Source organism: Thermobia domestica, chromosome 2 (genome assembly GCF_964235325.1).
Source record: "Thermobia domestica chromosome 2, izTheDome1.hap1.1, whole genome shotgun sequence".
In the NCBI taxonomy this organism is placed as follows: domain Eukaryota; kingdom Metazoa; phylum Arthropoda; class Insecta; order Zygentoma; family Lepismatidae; genus Thermobia; species Thermobia domestica.
In genome coordinates this window covers 327,053,058-327,075,817 of record NC_137455.1, presented here as the reverse complement: position 1 = coordinate 327,075,817, position 22,760 = coordinate 327,053,058, and the positions used below count along the sequence as shown (strand labels likewise).

The 22,760-nt window shown below is 35.1% G+C and overlaps 1 protein-coding gene across 1 annotated transcript; it reads left to right on the top strand.

Moving 5' to 3' along the window:
* The first annotated feature begins 19,309 nt into the window (after window positions 1-19,309).
* Window positions 19,310-19,684, top strand: LOC145679517 (uncharacterized). Its single transcript, XM_081750096.1, has one exon. It carries the CDS (start codon window positions 19,310-19,312, stop codon window positions 19,682-19,684), a length of 375 nt encoding a protein of 124 aa, XP_081606222.1.
* Window positions 19,685-22,760: the final 3,076 nt, after the last annotated feature.

The window sequence follows — 22,760 nt, the reverse complement described above, 5'->3', positions numbered from 1 at the left end:
AATAAAAGATGCTTTATGACTAAGAACTTCCACAAAATTAGCCATAAGCTTTATATGTTACTAGCAAATGAATCATTACTTAGTATTTTACGGTTTCCCATCTCAGTTCAAAACTTACTTCAAGTAGTATAAATGAATGATAGATTTGTATTTCAACATGCTTCGTTTCATTATCTACTCACGTACAGGGATATCAAATTTCATACAACTAAAAAAAATTACACTTCATTTCAAGTATTACTATTTGACAAACAATACTCTAACAAAGGTATATAAACGTTAAATAACTTAATATCACTATCAAGACTACGAAGGAGGTGGGTAAAAATCGGTCTTTTTTCGCCTATAATAGTCATAAAAGGTAAAAGTGTTCATAAAAGCTGGTATACAGTATAAATATGAAGTTCAAGCATTAAACGTTACATATCTGTAAGATGCATATGAAATATATTGTAGCAAGTCACATAAAGAACTCCAGAAACAAAGCACAGTTGTTGACATTCTGCCAGTTTAGACACTTTTTCAAGCTTGTAACAACAATTTGAGTCTGAGAATTTCATGAAACAATGATAGATCTCCTCTTTTCGTAAAGAATAAAGTTAATATCCACAGCAATCATGTAGTGGGATTCATGAAACCCCTCATACTAAAATTATTGTTAAAGTTGGAAAAAACGTCTTAACTGTCAGAATACCAACAGCCATGCTTTGTTTCTGAAAAAAAAAAAAACGTCTAAACTGTCAGAATATCAACAGCCATGCTTTGTTTCTGGGGAAAAAACGTCTAAACTCTCAGAATACCAACAGCCATGCTTTGTTTCTTGAGAAAAACGTCTAAACTGTCAGAATACCAACAGCCATGCTTTTGTTTCTGAGGTTCTTTACGTATCTTACTACAATACTTTTCATATGCATCTTACACAGATGTATCGTTCAATCCTTGAACTTCATATGATATACTAACTTTTGTGAACCCATATATTTTTTATGACTATCATAGGCGAGAGAAGGCCGATTTTTACCCACTTTTATACTAACTCAGTAAAGAAGTTTATACCTCTATAAACAACATTACTACTTCAATCTTTATTCCTTGATGCTCCGGCTACTCTTGTTAATAACCAAAGGTTTTTTCAGCTTAATTCAGTTTCCTTTAAGAGGTTCAATTTATTAAGAATATGAGAGTACAACTCCGTATAAGAAGTATCCTTGCAAGAAGACTGTACTGCCAAGATACAGTAGAGCGTCGATTATCCGAAGTAATTGGGGGACATAGGTGTTCGGAAAACTGGTTTGTTCGGATAATCGAACTGTACTGTACTGTACTGTACTTCTACAGCCAGTGCCAAACCGACAGAAGTGTGCTGATTGTTGAAACACAGCGACTGGCGGCTTGGCCGGTCAGCAGCGCCTTATGAAGGCCCCATTAGAAGCAATGTTCCGCCAGCGGTGGCTCAGTGCGGCGACTACTGTGGGAAACTTGGTTTGGGAGTGAGGGGGATGATGGGCGGTAGGGTGGGACAGTAACAGGTGCGAGCGAGTACACAGTTCGGTTAAGCGGTCGTTCGGTTGACCGACGTTCGGATAATCGACGCTCTACTGTAATCTTCATAGCCTCGACGGTAAGCCTATTTCTCTCTTTTGTTCACTAGGATTGCATCAAAGAAAATATACATTCAAAGTTGCTGGAGTTGCAAATCAGTACTGTGCTAACTTCAGAATTTTTGCACTTACCATGACATTGTTATCAGCAGTGAAATAAGTAGCCCACTTTCCTTACCACAACGTTGCAGAAAGTTGATATCTTTCGTGCTCTTCCACAAACCTACTGACATACAAGAAATCTTCCAAACATTTTGTGCAATCGACTTTCATTTCTTTGGTTATAACAAACCGTACTGCACACTTACGAATGCTCATTTAAGAAATTATTTATAATAAGTAATCTTGTTTTGATCAGTTTTCTTTAAAAACTCGGACAACTTAAGATATTTTAAAAATTTGCCCGGGTATATTTTCCAAATAAAAGGAAAGAAAGAAAAAGAGAAAAGAGAAAAAAGGATTGAGAACATAAAGAGGATGATTGGTGATCTTATATAAGTTATATGAAGAAGCCTTGTACTATATTTACGTCAATTAAATTTAGTTTGTGCAAATGGGTAGATTCATATGATTTTAATCTCAAAGCAGGACAATACCAAAGTCTAATGACTTTATGACAGCGATTCAGAAGAATCTTATGATAATATAGAGTTAAAATTTTTAACCGCCTCTTCTTCCTAAGGCGTAAATGTCACGACTTTGTGTCAAATGCAGGGTTAGCCCTGTAACACGTTTGAAGACTGTTGAATAGTGCAAAATTTTAATCCCAGCTTTACCCTCCTTAGACACTGAATTTAACCATCCTACGGGGGCCGCGGTGGCTCAGTGGTAGAGCGTTCACCTCCGGCGCTTGGGGTACCGGGTTCGATCCCACCCCCGCCAAGTGAGCTGTGTGGACAAACACCGTGTGCGTGGATTTCCTTGGGGTTCTCCCGTTTCCTCCCACTTTCTTCATTCCATCATTTCATTCATTACTCATCATCACTGTCTCCTTTAGCCTAACCGGCATAACCGTGGGACGTAAAACTCAAATATTTCATTTTTTTAACCATCCCTCGTCTGAAGTTTAAGCTATTAGGCACTTGAAGTAAGTTCTTGAATTGAAAATTCTAATATTATTTAAATAAAGTATTAAATATCTCTAAGTATCATTTAAATTCTGGACTATAGTTAATTGTGCATCTGGAGCATATGTGCCCAACTCCAAGAGTTTGGAGTTCCTGGGCTTTAATCTCACGAAATGAGCGTAAGTTTGAGTGAGTGCTAGTTTGAAATTATTTAAGATAATGCCAAAACTGGTCTTTTGAGAGCTTCGAAATGACGTTTTGAGTACTCATGATATCAAGATATGGCGAGCCGCGTGATATCGAGGTGATATTTGGCAGTCCTGCAGTGTCAAGAGCAGCTCCTGGAAAGCCGCCTGTAGCCCAAATCTGCAGAGTTTTCTTTTAAATGTGATCGATTTTTCTCTCTGTACAGTAGCACAGGCAGTAGATTTAACAGTGGGAAGTGATCGAGTAGCCAACTGTCAACATTGGTCCCTTACCGGACATTTGCCAAACTAACTCAATTGCAAACGTTGATTCCACGAAAGAAGTGAAGATATGATTGGGAGGGAAAGATCAAAATTGTTGGATAAATGAAGATATACAAGGGAAAATCAATAAGTCATTGGAAAATCCAAAAGATGACACTCGTAGTATGAAAAGGGTTTGGTTTTAGGAAGCGTCATTCCTCACTAGACTGTTGTTAAAGTTTCAGCAATATCCTTCATGTGGTTTCATTGTCATAGTCGTTTGAAGAAACAAACTTATGTTTATTTAGAAAAATGGAAAGAAATGTGTTTCGTGCGGTTATTAAACACTTCTTTCTAAAACATTTAACATTGAAAGAAATCAAAGCCGAGATGCATGAAGTTCATGGTACACTCATGTCCTCATGTCCAAAATTATTGTCGCATATCTATAAATATGTTTTTCTAGGAATATAATTTGATAGCAAATTCGCCCGGTATTTCTTATAATGTTAGTATGCGTATAATCGGCAAAGACATGTATGTGGCAAATTTCAAGTTAAAAGACCAATAAGTAAGAACAATAAAACGAAAATAAAATTTTCTTGTCCATTTAGCAACATTTTCTTTTACTCATTATATTTGTCGTATTTATAATTCTTTTCCTATGAAATTTACCACAAATAACATTTCCTGATTATATACGAAATCGAATTACAAATATATATAAAAACTAAAGTCTTATACGTAAAACTTTAACAGGCCTAAAGCAGATAAACAAACTAAATCTATTTATAATTCAGTTCCTTTTATCTTACCTGCATTCGATTATTCCTCAGGTAATTTGCATTTGTGCTACATGAGTAGGCCTACTACGTGTTTTATTTTATCGTTACTTTTAAATCAAGCATAAGCAAAGTTTGTGAACAAACTAGTTGCCAAACATGAGAATTACACGCATTTTGTTTATATTTATATTTATATTTACCTATAAAAACTGAAAATACCATATTGCTACAACTCTGGAATTTATAAACAAGGTAGCGTAGGAGAACGAGGAATGTTGGTTTATTATATGTAGTAGTCGCATATGTGTTGCAAAAGAGCATTCTCCACATATCATATAAATAACTTGCTGCAAGCTTAATGGCGGAAGCAATGTGCTACGAGAGATATTTCATAAACGAGATTTGAGAAATACGCATACACACACGAATATTCAAAGATGGAACACACATACATATGAATATATGGAATGCAATTTTGTATGTGAATCATGTATAGAATAAATGTCTAGCTTGAGGTCTAAAATAAATGTCTAGCTTTTTAATATATTTTATGGCGAGATGACAAGTGACGGAAGAAAAGATCTCAAGTCAACAACCGAAGTTTGAATCGTATAAAAGAAATATGTGGGAAAAGGTCGTTATTTGATGTTTTGAAAGAGCAGTGATATCTATATTATAATTTTAAAAGAAATTAAATTAATGCTTAAATACTTAAAAGTATATGTAATAAAAAGGTAATTAAAATCTTTCATAAAACATAAATGCATTACTTTGCTCTTAATTTATTAGTATTTATTAATATGTGGAGAAAAAATTCGCTGAGTTTAGTTTCAAGTTCAATGTCGTACCTTTAGGATAAAGGACTTGGATGAAAAACAAATTATTAATCATGGGAAACAAAAAGCATGGATGAAAAAACATGGATGAAAAGATTGCAATCATGACCAATGATTAATTTTACACTGCGCAGAAAATAATTTTAGAAACGATACAAAAAATGGGTCAAAAGATTGCGATCTTGGCCAATAGGCCTAATTAGTTTTTGGATCTGGGGGAACAAAAAATTTTAATGGTCCGTAAATTGAGTTTTCGTATTTTCTATGGAATAAGCACATCGTATTGAATTAAGTGATAGTTTGGGGCTGACTACAATATGTTTATTTATTTATTTATTTATTTATTTATTTATGCTTATATAACGTTTATATTTATATAATATATATGTTTATAATATATAATATATAATATATGTAGTCCTACAGATATAAGGCTCACAAGAAAATGTTTGATTGAAATATATTGGATCTTTTGATCCAAAAATGTGGAATGAGGTTATATCAGAAAACGGTGGAACTCCGAGAAAAACACAGATACAATGTTTGTAACGATAACATTGTACGTTGTATATTTTTTTTAGTAATCGGGGCAGAAGTGCTATCTTTACAAGCACTAACTACAAAGTAAAAGAAGAAGAAAGAATAAGAAAAATGTAAGTAATATATGTGGATTAAGCAAGGATGTTATAAATAGAGGATCTGCCCATATGTATCTTAATCCTATTAAATCGATGAAGCCAACAAACAACCGAGTATAGGCACGTCTGATTGGCTACTCTCGTTTCCACCATCGTCTGATTGGCTGCTTTCGTTTCCGCCATGATTGTTGGCTCAAAACATTGCGATCCTATTGGGCGGAGTGGGCAGAGTAGGGGTGGAGAAACTGTGACGTATGGCTTCAAGATTTTGTTGTAAGGGCAGATCCTCTATTTTATAAGATCCTTGGGATTAAGTAATATATTTATTAGTATGTTGCTATGGTGATAGTATTCCTTGTCAAGGATATATCCTAACTACATGAGCTGACAAATTATTGAACATTTCCTGTAGGGCTACAATGATTAAATTTGGCATGATTGTAGCTTTCCGGAAATAACCGACAGGAACATTATCAAAGTGAATATTTTTAATTTTTAGGGGGTCTAAAGAAGAGCGAAAAATTTCTCCATGTTATTTAAATGGGCCTTTTTTGACTTATAATCTCACGTGTTAGGTACTTGGAATTGGAATAAACTCTTGAAATTCGGTATGCTTGTACGTTTTTGTTAGCGTTACGTAAGTTAATTATCATAAATAAAAATTTCCAACCGTAGTGTAGTTTTATAGGGAACTGAAAAATCTTTCCCATGTTATTTGTATGGGACGTCTTCTACACCCCAAAATGTTTAAGGCACTTCAGACATGATTAAAATGATGAAATTTGGCATGAGTGTAGCCTTTCAGGACCAACTGACAGGAAAATTGCCAATACTGAATATTTTTAGTTTTTTAGGGGTCTAAAGGGGGATGAAGAAATTCCAATGCTATTTAAATGAGCGTTTTCTTGGGATACAAAATCTTATCTTTTAGATAGTTGAAATAGGAAAAAGAAACGTTAGACTTGTGGGTTCAGGAGGTGCGAGGCCGTAGGCCGAGGAAAGACAGTGTGTGGGGGTGAAGCCCCCGGATGGGCAGATTCAAGAAATATGAAGAGCAAGTTCACGAAATTCAGTGTTGATGCAAAGGGCGATAGATAAGAAAAGCGAAGCTGTACGCCGAACAAACGGGGGAGTCTGGGGGCTGAGCCCCCAGCTAGCCAAAGGCTAGTTTATAATATATAATCTGGAATTCTCGATTTAGCCTTTCTCCTCTCATTTTTCCAGGATACTTTGATGTCACGTGGAGGCACTGCCAGGGTGTTATAAAATAGAGCATCTGCTCATATCACAAAATCGTGAAGCCATACGTCACGGACATACGTATCCTATGATTGGTTATTTTCCTACCTGAGAAAGCTTATTTCGGGTAATTTCTTCTTACTCCTATTTTACACCATGTAACCATTTGTTTAATATAAATCTGCAGCAACAACTTAGTAAATAAAAATAAACGACAGACACACTACATGTCTACGTATGAAGATTGCAATATTTTGAGCCAACATGTGCGGCTAGGATGAAGATATATATGAGCAGATCCTCTATTTTATAACGTCCTTGGGTATCGAGAGGTATCGTTCAATGGAACAAGTGAAATACTGCATACACAATTACGCTAGTTGGTATACTGTTCCAAGATGGGCAAAAAGCAAAGTATTTAAAATAACAGGTAGCCCCAGTTTGCGATTAGAGTTCTGATTGGCTCTCTGTCCGTGACGTCTTGTGGAGGAACTTTGCCCATACCAAGTAGCGTAATTGTGTAAGCAGTATTTTACTTATTATCTTGAACGATGCCTCGTTATACCCAAGGATGTTATAAAATAAAAGATCTGCCCATATGTATCTTCTTCCTATTAGGTAACTGAGTGACCGTCATGTATGTTGGCTCAAAACATTGCAATCTTCATATGTAGACATGTAGTGTGTATGTTGTTTATTTTTATTCAGATTTATATTACAAAATGGTTACATGCTGCACGTATGGGTGTACAAATAGGAGTGAGGAAAAAATAACGTTTCACAGGTAAGAAAATTACCAATTATAGGACACGTATGGCTTCATGATTTTGTGGTATGGGCAATCCTCTATTTTACAACATTCATGGCGATATCTTCACGTGACGTCACCGTCCGCAAAGGATCCTGGAAAAAATGAGAGCAGAAAGGCCTAATCAAGAGTCAACTGGGGCAAAAGTTCTTCCACAAGACGTCACGGACAGGAAGCCAATCAGAATGCTAAACGCGAGCCTTGATATATAATTGTATGAGACATCATTATAGATAGACGTATAATTGTGAATTTTAAAGTAATACAAGCTATTATCTTAAAATATAGAGTTGTGTAAAATCGAGATTGGTGTATATTTCTTTAAGTTATCTTCAATATGAGTATTATTTAAAATATATGCGAATATATGTACGAACTGAGGTATTGTGTGGTTATATGTTTTCCACCAAAAATATATATAGCCAAGGTCCAACTACGGACCAGTCGTAGTATATAATAATAATACAACTTAAACCGTTCATTGGTATAGCTACGTTAATATATTTGTCACTTACATTAAACGGTTGAGCCATTTTTGTCAACAACAACTTCATAGAGTCAAGATATATAGGATATCCACAAAGTCTGACCCCGGACAGGTTCCATTGTTTGAAGAACTCCTGATAAGTGGACACCAAAGGGCAAGAGTCAACGCAAAAAGTTCAAATGAAAAAGTATGTAAAATTGTGTCATCCGTAACGACAGAGATTGAACTTGCAGTTTGACCTGTTACTATTCTTTATACTCTTTGGTGGATCGATATAGGATGATCTGCTTGGATTTTTAGCTTAACGTCCATTTCAGCAGGGATGGTATATGAGATGTGGATCTACAGTTTAATGTGGAGTCCGAACCACATGAGCTCTCGCCGGGAATCTAACCCAGGTCTCCCACGCCAAAGACGAATATACTAACCGTTTAGCCACAAGGGATTTCTCGATATGGAATGAACATTACCAGTCATCGAGCTTTTAATCATCAAATTGTAGGATACTGGAAACGTTTTTATGAATCAATAAAATGTCTTGACACAACAAAATACACAAATACAGTTGTCTATACAAATGATGTGATACACAACTTATTTTTAATAATTTAGTGTTTATTACTTCATATTGTATGTTCTTCTAGCTTGTCTTTTAAATTAAAAGTAAGTTTAAAATAATCAAAGATTTGTGGTTGTGGTGAAAAGTTACCGTGAAACGGCATGCCACATGACCTTCATATTAACAATTTTGGACCTGAATACATTATGGTGAACTTCAAGATGGTCTCCATAACTATATTACTCAATAATACATGCAGTTCTACCTCTATTACCCCTATTCAAAATATTGTCTCATTTCCTCCAGCTGTTCCCAACCTACAAGAGTCTATAGTCTATTACAAACCTTTACCTTACATTGTATGCTGTAAATGCATTCAAAATTTACGTCGGTTGAGACATCATTTAATATTATTTAATTGAGCTATTTTTTCTCATGCGTTAGTTTAGTCTGATATGGAACCATATTAGGGAGTGAGACTAAAGAAAACTCATGAGTCGAAAAATAAAGATCACCCTAATATATAAGGTGAGCTTTTTAACTTGAGATTCCAAAATATCTTGAGAAATAAGCATCGAATAAAAAAAAAAAATCATCCACAATGATATATATATTAGAAGGAGAAATTCACCTGTGATAAAAATAAACCCCTCATTTCCTTAGTGGTGGGAGGCAACTTTGAAAACATAATGGAACATTATTATTATTATTATTATTATTATTTAGAAGATTCGGATTTTTGGAGGAGAAATAAGTAAATTTTAGACTAGACTTATTTCCGACTCGTGATAAATGGCGCGGTGCTCAATTGAAACTAGTTTGGGGGCTCCCATGTTTCATTCCAGAATAAATCTTACAAATTAGATAAACCCAGTGCCAATAGCTATTTTGTCTTAAAACGCAGAACAAGGCGTGAAAGATGACTATGCATTCGACATGAATTCTTATGATTCAGATATTACAATGCTATTATGTACAGTGTGCATTGATAATCGTAGTTGAGTACCAATTATTTTATCGCCTGTATCTTTCGGTTAGGAGTGTCATTTGGGGAGCAAGGGCGCCGATTTCTCTGTAACTTTGGGGGGGGGGGCATTCATAATATATATAACAATAAAATACATATGAAATATATATTTATAAAAATACATGGGGGCCCACATAAGCTTTGGGGTGTCCCGGGCCCCCTCGGCGCCCTTGTTGGGGAGGGCAGGAGGGGTAATTGTTCACGCTTTAGCACAATCTGAAATGATACAGCTGCTTCTCGTACTCGTGAAACTAGGCAAAATACAGGGTGGTTGTAAATTCAAAACCCATTTTTAACTTAGACTACCCTAGAAACTAGCATCAGCTCTAACTGGCGTGTAATACTGTTTACTAATGTGAGATTTACCACTTATGATTTCAGAAGTTGATCAAGTGAAACCGGAAAACGGCTGGCATAAAGAGCGTAGAAGACAGAGCTACGATTGCCACTAGGTATGAAGTTTGGAGGTCGGTGGTGCAAGTGCAGAGATGATGGAGGCAAGAGCGAGGTAGGAATGCAAAGATTAACTCTAAAACAATAAAAAACCATCACAATTTTCATTATTGGTCATATTTCGATCCAAATATAACGGTGGGAAATATGCAATCAAGACCTGCAAGGTACGTCTCATTGTATTCTGTCTCCTTTGCTTGGAATTTCTCATTCGAGCTTTTGGCGCTAAAAATTATCAAAGGAAACTTTTGTAGCTATTTTTTTAGCAGGCCAAAACATATAAAAAAAGGCAGCCTCCCCCATCTTTCGTGGCTGTGCGTTGTAGGAGTTCTTGAATATAGGATCTCGGCCAGCCAGTCCGCTGCACTATTAGTGAATGTGCAGTTTGGAGAGATCCCTTCTAGTTAGTTACTGTAAGTTTTCAGATTAGAGATTCTGCTACAGTACAGATGTCCGCTAAAGTAACTGGCTTTGGCCGTAAGATAGCTTAAACAATGTTAGGGAATTAGGAATTAAGTTTGCTTTTTAGAAGTTTGATCCTACGCCTATAACAGAGGCTACTTGGGTCATTTAATGGTTGATTAGAATGGAAGTATTTAAGCTTTCTATGGGGTCTTTGTCGAAGGCGAGAGACGTCGAAAAGACTTAGGTATTGGTTCCGTCCTTGTGGTGGAGGAACTATTATTTGAATCCGAATGCGTTTGGGTTCGATCCCCTGTGTATGCATTTATTAGTACAATTAGGTGCTGTGAATTATTAGAAATTTTCTCACTGCAGCTTTCATGCAGGAACGTGTAAAAGTGAGTGTTGACCTAATTCCTCATTCCTTGAGTGCAAGAAAGTTTAGTCACAGCCGTGGAGTGAAGGCTGAAAACCTATCTTAAGACCAACCTATCCTACATATATAATTTAGATAGATTCCTTATTGTAGACCTAATTTGGAGTCGCACAATCAGGGTTCTGCCAGACTGTGTCCTGTAAGTCAAGGTCCAGTCTTTGAATTGTAAGGAGTAAGGGCCAGAGTTAAGTGATTACTGTAACCAGTATTTCCACAGGTCCATCCTTAATTAGAGAGATTTGAATAATTATGAATTAGGAAAATTAGAAGTTAGCTTAAATTCTTTTTTTCTCCATTAGTTATTGGGGAAGGCAAGCAGGAGATTTGGATGCAAATAGGGACGGAGTGGCGTCCTGAGATGATAGACATTATTCTACCTCCAAAATTAGAATATTTATTTGTAATAAATAATTAATCTCCATACTACTTCCTCGAACTTTTCATTTAATTTCTTTGATACGAACCAATCCTAGACATAACGAGCAGGTATTTATTAGTGGACGTATATATAGATACTATATATTTATAGAGTAGATGGTAGTAAATGCGAATTCAGGTTATTCAGTGAAGGTTATTCAGTAACTTCATCTCAAGTGGAGGCTGAGCCAATTATAGATATTTAATTTCTAGTTGCATATATTACAGCTGTAGAGAGTTCTGTCAATAAGGGTCAAAGAGAAATAAGAATATTTACCGTACGGACACTCTGTTTGACAGCAAGAACTTTTTCTTCTATTTTTTTCTTCCAGACCAAAGGTAACCATCTGGTGTGGAATGACGTCTATCAGATTCATTGGTCCGTGCTATGCAACGTTATGAATGGTGAACGATACTTGCATATGCTTCGGACTTATGCATAGCCTGTGATTCAAGAATGGGGAAATGGAAGGGAATTGCTGTTCATACAGGATGGAACTCCGCCCCACTATGCATGCAACTTCAGTGAGAGCATAACTTGACGACAATTTTCTTGGCAGATGGATTGGAACTGGGACCGAAAGAATGACCTACACTCAGCCTCTATCTAATCCCATGCGACTTTTACCTTTGGGGTTGAGTTAAGGAACAAGTGTACAAGTTAAATCCAAGGGATATTAACAGTCTTGAATAAAATTTATTATATCCATGAAGTGTTTGCAAATGTTTCAGTTGAGATGTTAAAAACAACAATGGATTCTGTTCCTAAAAATTTTAAAATCGTGTGGAAAATGCGGGTGCTTACGCTGAATTGTAACTTAATAACCAAATAGGACACACTAGTAATGTATTCAATGGAAATAAAACTGTGATAGGTTGTTTACTTTTTGAAATATTCATTGTTACATATAGGTACTGACTTTACAACCACCCTGCAATTTAAAAACAACAAACGAACGCAGTTTAAAAAAATGAAGTAACAACAAGAATGTGGTAAAAAGAAGTATCCAATTGAATATGGCATCAGTACTACCTAAAATGTGAAATAAAATTAGACATGAAGAATAATACAAAATAAATGACTGAAGTGACTGATAAACTAACTTCTTGAACTATCACACTATAATCGTCCTCTATCAAAGAAGTAAGAGTCAAATGTAAAAAATAATATTGGATGGTTTCTATGATACTGTGTGTATGGACCACCGTAAGATACAGTCAATGTAATGCTTGATAGCTAATGTGTTCACATCAGGGTGCGAATTACCGGGAGGGATGAGGGGGATTTTCCCCCTCAATCACATTTTGTTCCCCCCCAAAGAAGTCAGCTGAAGTATCCCTACCGGGGATGCTCGCTTTCCCCCTCAAACTATGCTTAGTATAACTCCAAATTTCACTGATTTTTGTTATTTCTTGTAAATTTAATCTTCTAGCTGTATTTCGAAATAATCGATGTAAACTGTTCAGTTTTGGTCATTTCTACTTACCACCTAATTACCCACTATTTTCAACGTTGTTTAGTAGAACTATTTTATTATGACTACGGTTGTTACTTGCAACTGTACCTTCGTACCCTTCAGTTCGTCATCGTTTGTGAATTTGAATGTACTAATTGCGTATAACAAAGCCACATATAGATTTATAAATGTTCTTAGCGGTTGGCCAAGAAGAAGTAAACAAATAGCTTCTTCTACCATACTTGGCGAAGTTCGGATATGTCATATTATCCTCTATATTTGTATCGATTATCATCTTATTTTAATTTTTGTTATAACATGTTATTTTATTTTCCAGTGTACTCTTTGTTAGCACATGGTCTTCATTCCCTAGTAGGTTGTGTGTATGCAACTCAAAAGTTGCATTTAATTTGTGATAATTAGCATAGTAATCACTGCTTTTACAGTTTACGGAAATGAACTTTTGAAACTGTACTCAAAATCTGAGATATAGGTATTCTCTCGTAAGTATGTGTTAACGTACACGCTTGGGGATACGCTTCTAGTGAGCAGACATGTTAATGAAGATGATTTTTAGGTGAATAAGCGAATAATTCAAGATTTGTTTCAGCATTTATTAATACGACTGGTTCTCCGTGTCATTGTCCGTGTCTGTACAAGCATTTCAACTGGAGCGGGTTTTTTAAAAAGTTAATCCTTCATTTTTCCATCTTTTCGCTGTACAGTTTGCTATCCACGCAATTAATGTTGTCTGAAAAACTTCAGTGTAATGTTTTACTTTATTTGAATAACGTTGCATTTAATAACGTTGCATAGTGAATCAACTCATCTTCAACCTAACAGTAAAGTAATTTTTAAGTGTTGACTTTCCGTGCCCATCACGGAATCGATATTTGGAGAAAAAAAGTCGTGATGAGCACAGCTTTAGCGGGAAGTAGAAGCACAAGCTCGAAATTTGAATTGAGAAATTTTAAATATTTGGCCTTCGATTTGACCTTGATGTGAGAAATCGGGACCAGCAACAATCCATTTCTTATTTGATAGGCTAATATCTAGATTTTCTTAAAAAAAAAGAAAAAAAAAGTCCGGTTTAACTGATAATTTTAGTGGTTTTCACAAGACAGAAGTAGGTTTCTTTTCGCAACCTGTATGTATTAATGCAAAATGGAAGCTTTCAATATAAGTGGAAAAATTAACATATGCTTGTGATCATGGCTATCGCTCAAGCCTAATTAAATAAACCTTAGAGAGCTACGGGGACAAGAGTGAGTACAACATTAAAACACGTTCAGAAAGGTTTACTGGGGTGTGTGTATGTCAGACAATATATATGTGCATAGTTATTGTCGGTAGATTTATTAAATTAATAAATCTCTTATTTATTACAGATGTCACACACACACACACACACACACACACACACACACACACACACACACATATATATATATATATATATATATATATATATATATATATATATATATATATATATATATATATATATATATATATATATATATCTGGGGGGTAAGGCATTTATTGTCTCATTTTGAAATTTGAACCTCCAGACTATGTCCTTTGGCCTAATTTTATCCCCCCCAATATAGATTATCTAATTCGCACACTGGTTCACATGTTTGATTTAATTTAATTTAATTTATTGACATATAACACAACAGGCACAGGCCTAATTACAGTGTTACATAGTATATACCTTATACAGATTATATAGATTAATAGAACTATTGGTAATAATTACATTTGTCTTACAGAATTAATAGACTTCTTAAAACTACTTACATCCATTGCCTTGAAAATTTCTTTAACTAACCTGTTGTAGGTTGCACTAACACTCCATACAGGATATCTGCGTAAGAGATTTGTTTTCGCTGTCATAAAAAAAAAAAAAAAAAAATCTCGAAGCAGTGCGCAATTTAGTGGATGAAAGAGTTTGTGTAAAAATAGTAAGTCAATATTTCTTCTCAGTTCTAATGTTTCAAATTTAAAATTTTCAACAAGGTTAATGTAGCTTTCAAATTTCGGGTAGAATTTTGTTTTCTTGAGTGTAAGAAGCTTTAAAAACTTATTTTCAATACGCTCAATCAAGAATGAGTATTTCTGTGTATTAGGGTTCCATATAGTTTCGATCTGACGTATGCATAATATAGCAGAATTAAAGTTTGGTCATTTTGGAGATCTTTACTGACTCGATAAATATATCCAAGATTTTTGTAGGCTTTTTTGCAAATAGTTACATGACATTTTCGATTTTCATCTTTTTTTTTTTTTTTGATAAATCGAATATATGAAGATCTATTTTTGGTTTTGATAACACAAACCGGTTTTCGGTATTAAAATCGAAATAGATTTTCGGTTTTGCAAGTAGTAAACAGGTTTTTCGATCTTGAAAACATAAACTGATCCAACATCTGTTATAAAAATCGAAATTGAATTTCGGTTTGAAATAATAGTATGGTTTCAAAATCCAACAACCATTCGTCGTTTCTCCATAACAACAACAACAACAATCACTCAAATAAAGATGCTCGAATTAGAAGGAACGGAATTTCCATTCTTTCCATGTTTTTAAGATTAGCATTCCCCTAGTTTTCAAAACATTTTCTATATAACAAGTACTTGAAACGAGAAATCTCAAACGCTAGCGCTGCTTGTCTATAAATTTTTCCTATGAATGTTCAAGTGTCCCGTCCAATTAAAAAAATTACATATTCAATCTCACACAGTGGCTCAGTGGTAGAGCGTTCACCTCCGGTGCTTGGGGTCCTTGGTTCGATCCCAGCTCGCGCCATGTAGACTTTGTGTTGGACAAACACTGTGCTCGTGGGTTTTCTCGTGGTTCTCCCGTTTCCTCCCACTTTCTTCATTCCACCATTTCATTCATTCATTTCTCATAATCACCGTCTCCTTTAGCCTAACCAGCATAAACGTGGGACGTAAAACTCAAAGATTTCATTTTATTTCGAGAATTACACAACATACTCAGCACCGTAATAAATCTCTTCAGAGCTCCGGGTCAGGAAGGAATTTTTGGGGCAATCCAATCATAGAGTTCTTTTGAAGAATAACTGTTGAAACTTGATCTTCTTGTCAAAGGTTATAACAACAGATCCCACTGAATTGATTTATATATGTGGTTCTTCGATTAGTTCTTCTTTCCTCGAGGCCTCTAGATCTCTTCTTCTGAGAGCCACAAATGGGTAACACTTTTTTTTTTAATGTCCGCCTACCAGATCATTCGATTTCAACAAAGATGTATTACACATAAAATGTGTAATATATCTACTGATCATTTAATATAATATATTGATAATCAGTTTCGGTGAATCCTTTGCTATTTTACATTCAAAGGCGCATCCTAAGCTGGCTTCTTGCAGGATATTCTGTACAGTACAATGTGAGCTATATTATTTGTTTTAGTATTTAAATGTTTTCTTACATTTTAAACATTACATACACTGAAAAAAACACGGAGTCCAGATTTAAGGAGAAAACTAGGATAATATGCTTTCTGCTCGAAACACCATGACAAGATGGTGGTTTCAATCGTAATACTGGGTGAAACCTCCTTATTTCCTGTGGCGAAGTACGTCAGTCAGTAAGAGTGATGCTTATTGTTTTCACAGGAGTAATTGGTGCTCTCACTTACTGACGTACATTGTTAGAGGAAATAAGACTGTTTCACTAGCAGTATTACAATTGACACCAACATCTTGGCATGGTGTTCCGAACAGAAAGCATATTATCCTCGTTTTCTCCTTATTTCTGGACTTTGTTTATATGTTAAAAATACAGGATTGAATCAGATAAAGTTTGCTGATAATATGAAACTTTAAAATTTACAAATCTCAACACAAAAACAACAACAGAGTTATTTAGACTTTTAGCAATATGTAATACGAGTTTAAACAGTGGTTGCGAGGCGGCCGGGATCACTTCGTCCGGGGAGCCCGATGCGTTGGATCGCTTGCGCCACCGATTGTTACGGCTCTGAACATATTACTACTGGTTAATACTGACTTTCGAATATTCAGAATAAACGGTAGAAAGAACCTAAGGAAATACAAAGTGGGGAGTGTGATTTATGTGTATATTTTTTAGATAATCCAAATTTGTTTACCCACAGCATATGTAAAAACCACTAAATTCTGTTCGAGCAAACCAAATATATCGAATTCTAATTTTGTGCTACGATACCAGTATACCTCTTCTATAAATACCATCATTATGAAGACTCTTATATGTCAGGTGGGGAGGACTGCGTCCTACAGTGAAATTTAGATCTGTCGGTGGTAGTGCAATACCAGAAGGGCCAAGACTATCGAATTGGTCTAAACGGAGTACCCAGACGAAGAGTATTATGGGAGAATTGAGCAATTCTTCAGTAGCCAAGCTGGCGAAAATCATAGCGATTGGCACAGCAACTTGGACATTCATTCCAAGCGTGATCAGGGTGACTTTAACGGTTGGGATACTCCGGTTAGGAAGGTAACGGGACTACTCCAGCCACCAGTCTATTTTTCCCTAGTCTTCTGACAGCAAAAAGAGAGCATGTGTAGAAGAGCCTTTCGCAGGTTAAAATATAGTTCCGGATGTATTATATCCTCCATTCGGATCTCGGGAGAAGAATGTCTTAGGAAAGACTATTGGAAGAGAAAGTAATAATGTGGGGAAGATATATACAAAAAGAAGACAAGCAAGAACAAAAAGTTTAGGATAAGGACATGGAATGTACTTGCTATGTTACAGGAGGAAAACTACAAAATCTTAAAGAAGAAATGAAACAAAATACTCTAGATTTTGTAGGAATTTGTGAAGTTAGATGGGAAGGTAAGGGGGTGTTGAAATGTTTTACTCAGATAGTGAAAAGGGAGATCATAATGGTGGAAGAATAATTCCGGGCAAGTGTTTGAAAGAGAGGACAGTGAACGTAGAATTTGTTCATGATAGAGTTATGTTAAGGCTTAAAGGGAAAAAGAAGGATCTAGTCTCGATGCAGATATACGAACCGACGCGACGACTTCGTATACAACTGAGGAAGTAGAGGAAAATTATGTGAAAAAAAGAAGAAACAATAGACAGGGATAAGAAGTATGCATGCATAATTGTAATGGTAGATTTTAATGCAGTTGTGGGAGAAAAACACGAAGATAATGTCGTAGGCAAATGTGATTAAGGCGAAAGAAGTGAAACGGGAGAAGGACCTGGCCGATTTCTGTAGACAGAATTTACTAGTCATTGAGAACCCTTTGTTGAATCTAGTTGAACACTAGTTGAACACAAGAGAAGATAAGCATGGAAATCCTAAATAGACGGCCGAAGATATGAGATAGGCTACGTAATGATTTAGGACAGGTATTGGCATAGCTTGAAGAACTCGAATATCTTCCCCTGGACCGACATTTTCTCTGATCATAACCTTGTGTTGGTGGAAATGATGCTCAACTGAAAAATGTATTCAGAAAAAAGAAGGCAACAAGATGTTCAATACTGAAAAGTTGGAAAATGAAGTAAAAAATCTTTTCATTGAGAAATTGAAAAAAAAGTCCACCGAGGAAAGGATAGGAGAAGGTAGTAATAGACGGTGGGGTCATATTAAACTTTGCATACAGCAAGATGCAGAAGAAGTAGTAGGTTACCACAAACACTAAGCAGCTACGAAACCATGGATTACAGACCAGATGTTGCAGAAAATGAAGGAAAGGAAAGCGAAAAAAAAAAAAAACAGGTTGATACAGAAGAGGGCATAAAGATGTACTGGAACTTAAGCAACGAGTTACGGAGGGAAACAGAGCAAGGGAAGAGTTTTACATAAGAAAATGAGAAGACATAGAAGAATTAAAAAGAGTTGGGAAATATGAGCAAATGTACAAGGAGGTGAAATCTATTTAACTTCGAAGGAAACAATAGGATATTATGATGGCAGTAGAAAATATGAATGAAAAGGTAGTCAGCGAGAGAAGTGAAATCTTCGGAAGATGGAAAGAATATTTTGAGGACTTATTTGAGAATAGGGATAGATTGTGTGGTCTAGATGTTGAAGTCGGAAATGAAGTAGGCAAAGACGATCAAGGGTTTAGTATTCTTAGTAATGAGTTTAAGAAAAAACTATATCCGAGATTTTGGGATGGGAAGGCAAGCGAAATAGATAATATACCAATCGAATTTATTAACCCCTTCAGTGTGGGTGGCGAGTTAACTCGTGTCTTCAAAACGCACCTGCTGTGCGGATGGCGTATATATACGCTTTCATTTTGCCTTGGCTATTTTGTATTGCGTATCGCGAATATACTTGAACATGGTATGAGTACTGTTATCCCGACAATATTTACGCTCAGCTGGTGAAATTAAAATAGAGTTTGTGCTTCGTCATATACAGTTTTCATTCTTTGTTTCGTTTGAGAGCAGACAACACAGTAATGGCTTCAAAACGATATTTCAACGATGCTGACATCGAGGAAGAATTATTAATTAGTGATTCTCATGTAAGTGATTTTGAAACAGATTTAGAATCAACAGGTTTGGAGTCGGAGGAAAGTGATGATGGCGCTTTTAGTGATAATGACAAAAACTTACACTTTTTACAGCGGTTTGCATCTGAAAATTACGCACTGAAGGGGTTAAGAAATGGGGGGTTCCGACTCTGCAATGAAATATATGAAACTGGAGAAAGGAAACATGATAGAGATGACTAAGAAATCAAACTCAGAGAGATGTAAGGATTATATGACTGTTAGTCTCATAACACATGCAGCAAAAACTTTACTTCGAATACCGAACACAAGGTTGTATGGAAGAACAGATCAAACATTTGTGAAGGAACAGTTCGGGTTCAGGAAAGGTAAGCGCACAAGAGTTGCAATTAGATTATTCAGGGTCTTCGGAGAAAGGTTTGTAGAAAAAGAGAAAGAGGTATGTGTTGTACTTATTGATGTAGAAAAGGCTTTTGGTTGTGTTATTTGTGAATTTTTGTTGGGAGTTCTGAAGAAGGTTGGTTTTTAATGGAAAGATCGAAGAGTCGTAAGAAATTTATATATATGAATCAACAAATAAGTGTTAGAATATGGGAGCAAATGACAGAGGAATATGCAATTGGAAGAGATATTCGACAGGGATGCTAACTCTGACCTACATTATTTAATATCTATCTAGAACAGATAGTGAAAGAGAGTGTAGATAATGAGGATGGCATTTCGGTAGGAGGTAAAATGATTAGATGTATACGGCTTACAGATGATACGGCACTTGTAGCGGAGAATGAAAGGAACATCAAAGTAGGAAGGAGTCCTAGATTGTTAATAGCTGAAGCAGTAATATCCTCAATGTTATTGTACGTGTAGCGTACCCTTATGATTGAATTACAAGATAATATAGTGAATAGTCTCGTTTGGCAGTGAAGACGGTGAGTTTCTAAAAATAAATAAATAAAAAAAGTGTTTGAGCTATTACCTCTAGTGTGAGGGATCTCTGCTTCGATTCTGGACCACATGAGTTTATCGTGGACAACATCGTGTCCGGGGATTTCCTTAGCGTTCTTCCGTTTCCTCCATCAATTCTTTCTAAATCAGTCACTGCCATTATTTATCCGTCTCCTTCAGTCTAAAGGGAATAATTTTGAAATATTGTATTAAAAAATATCTTTTCCCATACGCATTCAATAGTAACAGCGGAAGTAATTAAATATATAACTTTCGGTTTCAACAGAAGAATTAGGGTAGAGACGAGACTTACCCTTGGGGCATTAGACTATGAATATTTAAATTCATATATTTTTTTAAATATACATATATATATGTATACAGATAAGCAGAATTATTCCATGAATTTCCATGCATACACATGATAGTTTCACAGTTAAAAAAATAAACAGAAGAAAATGGAAGTGAAAAGAAAGCATTTATTTACATGCTCCCTACGAAATATAAGCGTGTAATATCCTGCTCCTTGTTTACATTCACATATTTTTAACATTATACATAAGATATAAGGCGGCAATATACGCTATTAAACATAGATAAAACTTTGATATTAGCTTTTCTTTGCAGCTAAGATCTAATTAAAGATGAAAGAAAAAAAAGAGGAAAAATATTAATTTCTATGAGGAAGATGCAAGAGAAGCGTTTTACATGCTCCAGCAATTTATCTTTTTCCCGTTTGCTTTACTTTACTTTTCTCCGTTCCTGACATCGGAGCAGCACCGTTCATGTCTTTTACATTAAAATGCATTTTAAGAAACAGCTTTTGAAAGATTAAGATTTAATAACTACGTTAATTAAAGGCAGAAAAGGATAAAAATTGAAGATTTAATCAAAAGGAAAGATTATATATATATATATATATATATATATATATATATATATATATATATATATATATATATATATATATATATATATATATATATATATATATATATATATATGTGTGTGTGTGTGTGTGTGTGTGTATGTATGAAATACAACGTTGAAAGTACATGGGATAAGAAGAAACATTTTGTTGGGAGATTAACATCTATATTATGAAAAAATCTTGAATGTCAGGTGTGATATAAATATAGAATGCTTCAGATGAATAAAGTATATTCTCATTTAAATTCAAAATGTTAATGGTTTAGCTATAGACCAGCGTTTCCCAACCTTTTTCAACTTGCGGCACACTATGGGTGTAACTTGAATTCTCGCGGCACACTCATAGATTTTATTATATTTAAATATAAAATACAATGGTATTTTTTTCTGCGATTACTGATCTCCTCACAGAGAAGAAAGCTCGGTCACTGGTTTTCCACCATGGTAAATCATTATGCTTATTTTTCATTCTAATTTAAAAAAAGAAAACAATTGCAATGAAATATTGGACTTAGGTTTTTAAAAATACACTTTCTTTTTCGAAAACTGCATTCAAACTTTCACTAACGAGGAAGATCACTAAATAACGAACGAACAAACCAATCTCTTTTACTTTTAGAACACAAATGTAGGTAACTCGTATGCATGTTTGTTTTGTCGAAAGGATTGAATATTTTAAAATTTGAAGTTACGAAATAGTCTGCAACAATAAAGAAGCAATAATGACCATAACGTCATAACAGTGATAAGAAATACGTTTATCAATATTAAAAATGTACAGAAATGTAACGCGGTATGAAACTTAAAATTGTAGATTCATATTAGAGGTTCATAGTAATGTGAAATACAAATATATATTTTTCCCTATGTCCTGCAATTTAATTGCTATAGAATTAATAATTTTGTCTCGATTTACTCGCGGCACACCAGCGGCCCATTCATGGCACACCGGTTGGGGAACGCTGCTATAGACAGTAATTACCAATGCATTTAAAAATGTCAATTTACATGTTTATTACGTATCCAGAATGATTGACACTTTAAACATTTGCTGCAAGTTATAATTTCAGGATTGTCAGATGAAAAATAAGATATTAACGTATTTCTAAATAATAAACCTCTTTCTTCTGATTACTAATACCATTAAGAGGTACGAATAGATTGAAAATATTTGTCAATGACACCTATCAATAACAATAACATCTGTCAATAACAGTTCACCTATCAATAACACCTATCTTAGATCACTATTAAACTTTGTATATTTTTTGGAACGGAATCTCTTTCTCTTATACTATGATGGACTTGCAAGTTGTTCAGTGCTATTAATACAGTGTTATTACAAATGATCTTCCCGATTACATAGAAACCAAGACAAATTTCGCTTAAAACACCCTGACACTTGAAAGTGTGGTATAAATAGAAACGGAAATTCATAAAGTTTTGTTTAGCATTCAGTTCAAAACATCCTGTCACATGTGCTCAATGTGAGCTCCCTTTACCACGTGACACACTTCTAACCTGTATGTAGTCCATTTCTTGCAATAAACGTTGAAATATAGGACAATTCACTAATGCAATGGCCTCTGAGATGCAAACACAAGGTTCCTGGATGGCAGTTTGTAAAGATAGCCAATTCACATGTTATTTTACAAAAATCCAAAGAAAAAGGGTCACAAGGTGTGAGGTCGGGCGATCATGGAGCCAACGCAAACGTTTACTATAATTGC

Excerpts from the sequence above, each read along its gene's own strand:
- LOC145679517 (XM_081750096.1), top strand. The coding sequence starts at position 19,310 with ATGGGGGGTTCCGACTCTGCAATGAAATATATGAAACTGGAGAAAGGA.